Here is a 12,080-nt window from a genome sequence, read left to right as displayed (position 1 = left end):
GCTGTAATTGAGCAGTTATACAGGTGCTGGTCATAAAATTAGAATATTGTGATAAAGTTCATTATTTTCCATAATGTCATGATAAAAATTAAATTGTCATATATTTTAGATTCATTGCACACCAACTGAAATATTTCAGGTCTTTTATTGTTTTAATTTTGATGATTTTGGCAAACAGCTCATGAAAACCCAAAATCCCTGTCTCAAAAAATTAGAATATTATGAAAAGGTTCTCTGAACGAGCAATAAAAATAATCATCTGAATCAACAAAGTAACTCTAAACACCTGAAAAAGATTCCTGAGGCCTTTAAAAACTCCCAGCCTGGTTCGTTACTCAAAACCGCAATCATGGGTCAGATTGCTGACCTGACTGCTGTCCAGAAGGCCATCACTGACATCCTCAAGCAAGAGGGTGAGAAACGGAAAGAAATTTCTGAACGAATCGGCTGTTTGCAGAGTGTTATATCAAGGCACCTCAGTGGGAAGTCTGTGGGAAGGAAAAAGTGTGGCAGAAAACGCTACACAACGAGAAGAGGTGACCGGACCCTGAGGAAGATTGTGGAGAAGGGCCGATTCCAGACCAAATTAAATTTTCATCTCCATAAAACTTTTCAGCAGATGGAAGCATGAAGTGCTCCAAAATCTTCTGATAGCTGCTGCATTGATCCTGCCCTTGATAAAACCCAGTGGACCAACACCAGCAGCTGACATGGCACCCAGACCATCACTGACTGTGGGTACTTGACACTGGACTTCTGGCATTTTGGCATTTCCTTCTCCCCAGTCTTCCTCCAGAGTCTGGCACTTTGATTTCCGAATGACATGCAAAGTTTGCTTTCATCCGAAAAAAGTACTTTGGACCACTGAACAACAGTGGTCCAAAGTGCTGCTTCTCTGTAGCCCAGGTCAGGCGCTTCTGCCGCTGTTTCTGGTTCAAAAGTGGCTTGACCTTTGACCTGGGGAATGCGGCACCTGTAGCCCAATTCCTGCACACGCCTGTGCACAGTGGCTCTGGATGTTTCTACTCCAGACTCAGTCCACTGCTTCCCCCAAGGTCTGGAATCGGCCCTTCTCCACAATCTTCCTCAGGGTCCGGTCACCTCTTCTCGTTGTGTAGCGTTTTCTGCCACACTTTTTCCTTCCTACTGACTTCCCACTGAGGTGCCTTGATATAACACTCTGCAAACAGCCGATTCGTTCAGAAATTTCTTTCCGTTTCTCACCCTCTTGCTTGAGGATGTCAGTGATGGCCTTCTGGACAGCAGTCAGGTCAGCAATCTGACCCATGATTGCGGTTTTGAGTAATGAACCAGGCTGGGAGTTTTTAAAGGCCTCAGGAATCTTTTTCAGGTGTTTAGAGTTACTTTGTTGATTCAGATGATTATTTTTATTGCTCGTTCAGAGAACCTTTTCATAATATTCTAATTTTTTGAGACAGGGATTTTGGGTTTTCATGAGCTGTTTGCCAAAATCATCAAAATTAAAACAATAAAAGACCTGAAATATTTCAGTTGGTGTGCAATGAATCTAAAATATATGACAATTTAATTTTTATCATGACATTATGGAAAATAATGAACTTTATCATAATATTCTAATTTTATGACCAGCACCTGTAGTTTAAAAAATTATAGTGGACATGGTAGAGGGCACTATACCAATTTTATACTTATAAGTATACTTATATTAATGTAATTATAATTACTATTAGTAATTTTAAAGTATAATTACTATAAGTAATTATAGCTTCAGATCTAAAAACATGCTAATCACTTAGCATCGCTAGCTTCGCTCTGATTCTCCTTAAGTTTAATGACGGCTATATGAATACATGTATTGTTACTAAAAATGATCTCTAAATAAGTAATTACCAATTCAGTAATAAACATGCAAATAAATTACAAATGATTAGTGCTCCTTGTACTAATATAGAGAGCATGTAGCAAACGTTTATCAAGAAGTTACCTATGATATCAATAAACATGATTTTACTATCACTTACTGTACCAATTTAATTGACAAAACTGTTCAATAATTTTGCTTTAACTTTATTTATTCAGACACATTCATTGAATAAAAGCAATGCAATACAAAATATTTCCTCCAAGACACATCTATGATCAAATAGTCAAGACTTCTTCACAGTTACATGACAGACTTTGCGCTGAAACAAAATTAGGAAAAAAATAAAGTAAGCTCATCGTGTTTGCTTATATACAGCAAGACCATTTACGGCCCCGTTTTTCTGTTTCAATGCAGAAATCCAGCTTTACAATCACACGTTTCTTTAAAAACGATTAAAACATAACTCAAAAGGTCCCAAAGACGTCTCACAGATGAGAAATAAGCCGACCAGAAATTAAAAACTTACAAAAGATTTGCTTTCTACTCTGTAAGGACAGAAAATGATAATAATAAAAAAAAAACATTCTGAAACTCCAGACCAAGCTGAATTAATGGATTTAAGATCAGAAACTAGCTGAAAATAAGAGATAACTACAACCCAAAAAACTTCAAGAATACTTTTTCCAACTCTCCTGAACTCATCCATGGTCATCCTTTTATTTTTTGGGGGCGAGAAAGCTTTAGTCAGCTGATCACATCTCATCGGTGGACTCCGACACGGAGCGCTCTCTCCGTTCCCGGCCAGTGACAAAGTTGAGCAGGTCGACGGCTGTCACCACACCGAAAACCATCTGCTTCAGCGCGGTCGAGCCGTTGGTCAGGTCTAGTAAAGAGACAGGAGGAAGGAGAGAGAAAGTCCGTTAAAGGCAGACATGACACAGAGCAGACGGGGCTCCGGGTTTAATCTAGAGCAACGTAGAAAGTTACACGCTTATCTCTGGCAGACTCTGAAAGGTCAAGTAAAGGTTGTTTGAACTTTATTCCCAATGACACGAGTCGGAACTTTGATCGACAATCGATAGCGTTTGACCCATGATGCGATAAATACTGATTATGTAGCTCTTTTCCAGCTTTAGCCTCAAGTTTCGGTGATGTAAAGCTGAAGAAAAAAAACAAAAAAAACAAAACAAAGAAAGCCGCCATTTATCAATGTTTCTTCTCCAAACTTACATTGGATCTGTTCATGCACCACCAGGGCAAAGTGGTCGATTTCCAGAATGCGAGACAAGTTTCCCAAATTATCATTCAGGCGTATCTGTGAAGAAAAAGGTTGAGAGAAACAAGAAAAAAAAAACCAAGAGATTATTTAAAGATGAACGTAAACAATTATTGAGAATTTCCAGATTTTTTAACCAGTTTTTAACCAAGTATAAAAGCAAAACATCAGATCTGATTTTTATCAAACTTTTATCTTATCTGATTTTTATTTCAGTCAAAAATAAATTAGTTTTTCTGTTTTCCCAACAGGGTCATGGTTTAAAAATCCCAATGTTCACCTTATATCCATGAGGCAGATAAAGCATAGAAATAGTGAAAGTAAACTTCCCAGAGATCAGTTTGGAGATTTTAATGAGAGGAGAATAATTGTATTTTCTATATTTATCTGGACGTTGCAAACAGAGAAGTTAAACTCAATACTTGACCTTAAAGGGTTACAAAAAAAACAGGTCACACATTTTCCTCGCCACAAGGTGGAGCCAGAGACCAGGCATCGAAATTGCATGCAAGCTTTGGTGATGGCTGTGTGAAATTTAATCCCAGTTAAGAACCTCAGAGGTTTGATAAAGAGAAGTTGGACAACAAACAGCATCATGGAGATCCACGGTGGTGGGAGTATTATGCTGAGTGGATGCCGTGTGTTGAGTTTTGAGGGTTTAACATGAAAACACTGCGGCAAAATGCCAAAATTTCATACAAATTATTAAAATTCTGCCGTTGGAGGAACATTAAACTAGTTTTCAGCAGTTTTAGTTTCTGATCCTACCCTGCTGAGGGAAGCAACAAAATAAGAAGCAAACGGAGACTTGTGAGGCCGACCTGTTTGAACTGCTTGTAGAGAACTTTGCTGACGGAATCGGACAGCTTGATCTTCCCGGCGAGAATCGATGACAGCATGTTTCCCAGCGTCACCATTCCCAGGATCACCCTACAGACACGGATGCGGTGATGAAAATCAACACTTCTTCTTCGTTGGGATATTCATTTCTTGCAACATAAGAGGAGCAGCTCACCCCGCGTCGTCCACCACAGGTGCCTGGTCGAAGCCCTTCTCCTTCAGGATCTTGATGGTCTGCTGGCAGCTGACGGTCGGCAGGACGGTGAGCGGCGCCGACAGGTTCAGGCTCTGCACCTTCAGGTTCCACCACCTAGCGAAGCAGGTGCTTGAGCTCCAGATGTGGAAGCAACAGCTTGGGTTACAAAAGATTTTAAAGCGCATACCAAGGCTTCTTCACCATGATGTCCTCCTCCCTCAGGAAGCCTTTCTGGACCATCCACTTATCACTCAGGAACTTTGACCTGCAGGGAAAGGAGATGAAAAGCTGAAGCAAACATTGACTAGTGAAAGCAAGCAGATGAAGTTTTAAAAAAGATGATTCTCACATGTAGTTGCGGATGGAGTCCGGCAGGATGACGACGCAGCGCTGGCCCTCCTTCAGCTCTTTGGCGAACTTCACAGCTGCAGCCATGGCAGTCCCAGAGCTGCCCCCTGTTGGACAAATCCAGAAGAACAAGGTTGATTGGAGCAAATATTGACTTTTTTTTAATTTAACTTTAAATCTATGACGGCATTTGAGGGCCATTGTAAATAGAAACATGAATAAATAAAGGAGGAGTAACTTTCCTCCACAAAAACCTTCTAGAACAAACTCAATTCAGAAATTTCTGAGTTTTTATGGGTGAGTAAAGAGTACAGCATAATAAAAATACTCATTTTTTTTCTAAAAACTTAAGTAAAATATAACTGAATCAGATGCATATTTACCACATAGCAGTCCTTCATCCCTGATGAGCATGCGGGCCAGATTGAAGGACTCTTCATCGTTGGATTTGTACCAAGTATCAACAACCTGGAGAAAAAAATCAAACTCAGAATTAAAAGCCAGTCCAGAAGAAACACTTGAGGAAATAAAGAGAGCAGCCAGGACTCACTGATCTGTCGAGGACAGTGGGGATGAAGTCGTAGCCGATTCCCTCCACCTCATACTGGGTCTTATCGGTCTTATTGAGCTCCTCAGGCTCGGCCAGGATGGAGCCTTCTGGGTCGACAGCAATAATCTGCACACATTCATCACAGAAGAGGCAAACAGTCAGGATTCCTACACATTTATCATTTTCCAACCTGGAAAATCTCAAGCTGTCGGTTATTTTTTACCCTTTTTTTAAGTCTTGAAAGAAAGCTTGAATGAAAATAGTTTAAAAAAAAAAGGTTGGAAAAAAGAGGTTTGAAAGAAAAAAAAGCTTGAAAGAAATACTGACAGTGAAGGCCAACAGGATAAGGACAAAATCAATCAGTCCTCAGGATACATTTTTTCCAAATGCAAGAAAACAGGGAAGAAAGCAAAGAACTAGGAAAGAAGGAGCGAAGGAATGTTATAAAAAAGAAGGGTAGAAAGGAAAGACTTGAAGGCAGAAAGAAGGAAGCGAGGACTCAACCTTTAGACCAAGAACAATATGCGTCAGACATGTTTCACTAGAACTGAGCTCACTCTGATGTTGGGGCATTTCTCCTTCAGCTTGCGGGCGACGCCTGTGATGGTTCCTCCTGTTCCTGCTCCGGCCACCAGCATGTCCAGTTTACCTGCAAACATCCAGCAAACAGACACCAGGCGGGTTAAAGACCCCCACAGGTCCAGGAAACCAGGCAGACCAGCCAGAGGGATGCGTACCGTCGCACTGCTTCAGGATCTCCTCGGCCGTGGTGTCGTAGTGAGCCAGCGGGTTGCTGGGGTTACGGTACTGGTCCAGGATGTGCGAGTCTGGGATCTCGTTCTTCAGGCGCCAGGCCACGCCCACGTGAGACTCGGGGGAATCGAAACGAGCGCTGGTGGGGGTTCGGACGATCTCGGCTCCGAGAGCTCTGAGGACGTCCACCTGAGGAGCAGAAGGTGGAGGACAGATGAGGGAACCAATCAGAATCTGGGTTTAGTTTGCTGGATCTGAAGAGTTGAGATGAGAACAAAGTGCTGGAGAAACAAGGAAAACAGAATTTAAAATGTGTGTGGAAAACGTCTGAACTTGTCTGCCATCCAGTGGCTGACCGGTATACTGAAACATGAACCCAATGTGTACAGGGTTACATAAACTCAAAAAACCTGAGTTCTCAGTTTTATACATTTTAAGATAAAAACAAAAAAAAAACTGAATTCAGAAAAAGGAAACACATCACAAGGACGGATACAATAACAAGTAAGGATACAAATCAGGGAGGAATGCTCGACATTCCTTTCTTTTTCCTGACTGTGCAGGAACCCAGGCACAAAGCCTGACTTTAACTTTAATAATGACTGGTTTACAGAGATTTAAACTGGAAACCACCTGACCCGGTCCTCACAAGTATAGAGAACAGCGAGAGCTCACCTTCTCCATGCTCATCTTCTCAGGCATGACGATGATGCAGCGGTAACCTTTAACAGCAGCAGCCAGGGCCAGCCCGATACCTGGAGACACGTAGGAGGAGAATTAACAGCCCGGCTGCTCTGACCCACTTCACAGGCCTATAAAAAGGCTTTTCCGGTCGGATACCTGTGTTTCCAGAGGTGGGCTCTATGATGGTATCTCCAGGCTTGAGGATGCCCGCTCTCTCTGCATCTTCAACCATCCGCAGGCTGATCCTGTCCTTCACGCTGCCTCCAGCGTTGAAGAACTCGCATTTAGCCACTAAAAAACAAACAAACAAAAATCAACCCTTAACTTTCTTTTTTCATCCAATAGCAGTAATAAAACTGAGTAATCCTCCCATGTTTACAGATCTGAGCTGCCAGAGGCTCTTCTCGTTTAGAGGATGTGCTTCGGCCTGAGCGGCGGATGACTCACGTATTTCGCATTTGACTCCAAACGCTTTGGGGATCTTGTTGATCCGTACCATGGGAGTGTCGCCAATCCGGTGCAGAATGTCTGGAAGGATGGTAGGGGAGGCGGACCTGGGGAGGCAGAAGGCAGAGGTATGAAGAAGCTGATTAAGTTCCTCTGTAGGTGAGAAAACACATGTATCCACTTGTCTGGTTTGTGCTAGTAAGAGTGAGTCATCCCTCGATGATCTAATCTCTTGCTTTGTGCAGACTCTCCTTGGGTCAACTGCCAGAAGAAAGACTGCTTCTCACTTTGAAAAATGTCCGTGGGGCGAGTCTGCCTTGGAGGCCTCCAGGCTCCACGTGCAGCGGCTGGGGAGGTCCGGCCGGATCCACTTCCGGTCTACGGCGGGGTTCTTTGTGTTGATCTGAATGGTTTTCCCGGAGTCTTCATTGGCCTCCGATTCGGTCCCGATGACGGGAAACGAGCCCTCGCGGAGCGGGGCGTCCCCGTTGGCGTGCAGCTTGGCAGAGTGAGGGCACACGGGGCCTTTGACGGCCTCCTTGGATGAGGGAACAGATGGCATTGCTCAACCTGAAGGGAAACGGGAAACGGCGGGTTACGCAAGTGTCAGACGCTTTATCTCACAGATAAAAATGCCAGTTGATAAGAAGCGCTATTGTTATGTCAACAAGGACAATTCAGAGAAAACACACAAATGCTTTCACGTATACAGCTTCTGAAATCTCTGAGGAACTAATTGGATTACAAAGACAAACACTAGTAGCTAACTTGGAAAGATGCATTCCAAGTATGGAGTTAGATGCATGTATGCAGATTAGAAAAAGACGAAAGAAAAAAAAAAAAACAGGCAAATGATAAGATCATTACAATATTTGCAAATATCACTGCCATTGCAAGATTTTCTAATATTGTCAGCCATAGTTTCCATCAACCTTTTCCAATAAATGAAGATAAGAAAAAACACTTATGGAAACCTGGTTAATGGCAAACTATTATTATTTTACTCTCGTTAGACATTCTTCTTCCAGTTAAAGGAAAGCTTCAGTCCAGTAATCCCACAAAATCAAAAAACATGAAGGACTGGTTGGTTGCGATGTTTGGTTGGAAAAAAAATTCATAACACATGCATCCGTATGCTTAACACATACGGATGCGTGTGATGCATTCGTATGCATCGACCATAATATCCATATCAGGGTCGACTTATTGGCTCAGACTAAAAAAAAAAAAAGACTCAAAAGAACTTTCAGAGGCTCATCTCAAAGACCAAACCTTACAAATATGTACTGTCACAGTATGAAATGAGAAAGAAACCAATGTTTTTTCCCCCCCTTTGAGCCTCTAAATGCTCACTAAAAAATGCGTACAAGCCTACACAGAAAAATACAACATAACTTCCTCTAAACAATGCTGAGTCATGTCATCTAGCTTTGGCACAGGTGTCGTTCCTCCTCCCCCAGTGACTCCTCTCACGTATTCATCCTGTCATTGTTACGAGCAAACGCAACCATCATTGGCAGTGGCTCTACTTCGACTGGCGGCTGATGAGAAAACAGAAGTGAGACTGGGGGAAAGGCTGGCTGATCTTTCTTCAGCTACTGTTGCGTCAGACATTAAACAGAAGGAACAGGAACAGCAAAGTTTCCTAATCTTGTTAATAAGCTTTATGCTTTCCAAGGAAAAAGAGAGAGAAAAAAATACCATAATCCAGATTTATCAGCACAAACCTGCAGAAATGTTTTGATCTCCCTCCAATCCTTTGTTTCTTTAATCTGAACCTGGAAATGACTCAGCAAATGTTGGCTAATAATACTGTAAATGTCAGAGTTACATAACTGACTATTGAATACTATCTTAATGTTGATATCTGGAGAGTGTAGGTCACATGTTAATTATATAAAAAGAGGGATTTAACAGATTAGCTCATTTTAACCAACAATAAAGTTTGCTGGATGATAACCTGTCCCAGTAATTGTTGCAATAAATGATAATATTGTTGTTTTGAGACCATTTTCAAGTAATAAAATGATAATAGTATCATAATGCAAGTTCACTGTCTAAAAAACCAATAAACTTTTATTTTTGTAAAGAACATTTAACACTGAAACTGGAAGGTATTTTAAATAAAACGGAGATTAAAAAAAAACACACAGAGCCAAATCCATAAATAAAATGGATTATGTTCTCAGTGTAAACAAAACTACCATTCAAAAAATATGAATCATTAGAATGGAAAGTATGGAGCTTATTACATCTGAATGGGATCCAAGCTAAAACAGCCTTAGATGAGCCGACACTGACTCATAGCACGCACATCAGAGGTCAGAGGTCAAAGCCGAGGCCCCTCTTTGACTCCAACGTGGGTTCAAATGATGTTCACACACCTAAACGGCTCCATCTTCTAAGCAAACAAGGAGACAAAAACTCAGCAGCTCATGAATAAAAAATGTGCTGCATTTGGGTTATTCTGACCCAAATGGTTCCCCAGGTGTCAAAATGAAAGCTAATTATACACATGCTGGCTCCTCTTTCATGTCCACTGCTGCTAATTAAAGTGACGCCCAGCACCACCGCTGTGGTAAACGTGGCTAACAGCTTGTGGTATGCGGCGGCCTTCTTCGCAGGGTTCAACAAGGCAACCCGATCCCCCCCCCCCCCCCACTGTGACCAGAAGCGAGGATTAACCAGAGAAACCCGTTCACCCGACAAAACCAAAAGATCACCTGCTCCGTCCGGCCAACATTAAACCCAATCCTGTGAGAAATCCCTCGCCAGACCCTTTTAATCAGATTAATATCTAATCACCTTCGGTATGTCCTCCTACAGAGTCTAGTGAAAGTGTGAAAATGACCGAAAATGGTGCCATTTTAAAAGATTAACTCTAAAACAAATAAGTTTTTCAAAAAATATTTAATGGATTTTTATTTACATAGCAGTTTAAAGAAGAAAAAAAAACATGTATGAAATAATTTTATTTAAAAAAAAATTTGCTTACTGTCCACAATAATGAAACTTTTCTTTATTGAAGAACACTGAGAAAGAGCTAAGCCACTTCTATTATCCCGTTTTTGTTGGATAATTAATGCTCTCATCTAGTTTTAGTTTTCAAACGGTGTTAGTTAGTTAGTTAGGGTGATGAATGGTGCCGTTTTAGCTTCCCCATCATGACTTTGCACATTTTTCATGACGAGAAATATTTCCAAACACCCCGTATTTGTTTTTTTTTTTTTTTTCTTTGTAGGTGAGGAGAAAAATGACATTACTGTTTTATCAGCCAACTAACCAGAAGCTTGCAGCAACAAGTTGGGAGAGGGTGTGCTTCATTCAGCTAGAATCAACTGAGATCACTCAGGTATTTTCAATAGCATCTTGTTGAAAGGGCTATAAAACACAGGATGGGGTTTTTTATTCTTTTTTTTTTTTTAGCAGATTTGAAATTGCAGCTTTTTAAAACTACAATTAATACACAACCAATGCCTCGTAGCATACATGGAAGATGCATATGGTCTAGATGAAGTCCAAAAACTGAAGCAATCTGTTACATAGATGAGCCGATTTCTATTAATAAATGCACATAAAATTATTCTACAAAAGAAAATTAGGGTCAATGTAAAAAATTATTGACCTCAAATTTTTTCACTTTATTAAAATTCTCTAAAAAAGAATGACCCCCTTATTTTGAAAAGAGAAGAAAGTCAGAATTGACCTTAAAATTGCATTTTCCCCCAACCAGAAGCTTTAATCCTCTTCTGCATTAATGATAACTTCAGAGGCAGAAATAAATGTGCAATTTAAGGTTCGCCTTTACAAGAGAGTCAGCAGTCTTCATTCATTTCTTAACATCTTTTTCTGAGAATAGCAGACTCCACTGCTCAACTCCATGGCTTTTTATTCAGCTGCAGCGTTTTTCCTTTAAAGTGTGAATCAGGTAAAAGCTCTGCCAGCAACTAAAGCACCAGCTGTTTAACAGATAAAGGAGCAGGGTTTGCATTTATCCCCTCGGCCACGACAAATGTGCACAGCAGGAATGCCAGCTTTAGAAACAATATGTAAATGTTAGGAAAAAATACCTCCCGAAAACCAAATCGAAATGATGTTACTTAAATACAAGTGCATTTTCCAGAAAACGTGTTTCACTTTTTTAAACTTTCACTTTTTAAAAAAATGTTAATGCTTTAGTACTGGATGGGTTTAAGCTGTAAAAGTTAGGCTTGTAGTTCTGAAATGGGATAAAATTATAAAAGTGAGGTCACGTCTGTGATGCAACACAAACAATAAAAGAACATAAGATATTTTTTAAAAGGTTAGTATTATTATAAAACGTTTTTATTGGACGTTTCAAGCTAATGTCAAAGCGATTTAATGCCATCACATACAATCGATGGCATACCATTTAATCCCAAATTTACCTCCGTTCTGAATAAAAAAAAAAACACTTCCTGAACTTCAACGGGAAATAATATAACACATAAACATAAAAGCTCAGTGAGAGTTTAGACATTAATCAGTAAGAGTTCAGTAAACTGTTAGCATCCCACATTCGGTCGCATTCCACAGCAAATATCGGGGAGATATTGCATCAGCTCGCCCTCCACCGAGCCAATATCTGAAAACCACGTCTGCCAGCATCACTCTTACATCCTCAACGCTTTTTCTCCCGCTACCCGTCCGTGTTCGCTTACCTGGAGGTTCAAATGCAGCCAGAAACCGATGGAGAGGAAAAAATGAGCTTCAAGAGGGGAGGTGACTTCAGGATACAAGCGGCGGAATGAGAAGCTTCCGGGAGGTACAGCGATTTTGGAGCGGAATGCGCACGTGTAGCATACAGAGAGGACGCAAGTAAAGGTATAACTTGATTGGCTAAGACGGGGGCGTCTGTTTGGACTGCGTCGACCAATAGGAGAGGAGGTTTCTCGATCCAGGGTCTGGTTAAACAGGGTCGCCAAGTTGTCCGCACCACCTGTTTACCTTTTTGCTGACCAAACACAAAGCCCTCGTACGTTAGTGCCATGTGTCATCTTGACGACTTCTCATGAGCTTTGGCTTTGATATAAAAAATGTTGAGTGGACAAAAAAAAAAAATTAGAATTATTTTTACTTTTAAAATAATTTATGCGCTTAAGTGCAAGTACAAGTGATA

At 40.9% G+C, this 12,080-nt stretch overlaps 1 protein-coding gene across 1 annotated transcript; it reads right to left on the bottom strand.

Moving 5' to 3' along the window:
- Positions 1 to 2,033: 2,033 nt before the first annotated feature.
- Positions 2,034 to 11,838, bottom strand: LOC106929518 (cystathionine beta-synthase-like). Its single transcript, XM_015006516.2, has 15 exons — positions 11,623 to 11,838; positions 7,228 to 7,510; positions 6,941 to 7,047; positions 6,650 to 6,784; positions 6,485 to 6,564; positions 5,794 to 5,998; positions 5,614 to 5,705; positions 5,057 to 5,182; positions 4,890 to 4,974; positions 4,508 to 4,613; positions 4,346 to 4,423; positions 4,138 to 4,272; positions 3,944 to 4,052; positions 3,077 to 3,161; positions 2,034 to 2,729 (listed from the first exon to the last, which is right to left on the bottom strand). The coding sequence occupies exons 2-15, from the start codon at positions 7,500 to 7,502 to the stop codon at positions 2,599 to 2,601; spliced, it is 1,749 nt and encodes a 582-aa protein (XP_014862002.2). The 5' UTR covers positions 7,503 to 7,510; positions 11,623 to 11,838; the 3' UTR covers positions 2,034 to 2,598.
- Positions 11,839 to 12,080: the final 242 nt, after the last annotated feature.

The sequence above is a fragment of the Poecilia mexicana genome, unplaced genomic scaffold (assembly GCF_051168715.1).
Source record: "Poecilia mexicana isolate PSO_F unplaced genomic scaffold, ASM5116871v1 scaffold_2, whole genome shotgun sequence".
In the NCBI taxonomy this organism is placed as follows: domain Eukaryota; kingdom Metazoa; phylum Chordata; class Actinopteri; order Cyprinodontiformes; family Poeciliidae; genus Poecilia; species Poecilia mexicana.
This window is presented reverse-complemented; position numbering and strand designations above follow the sequence as displayed.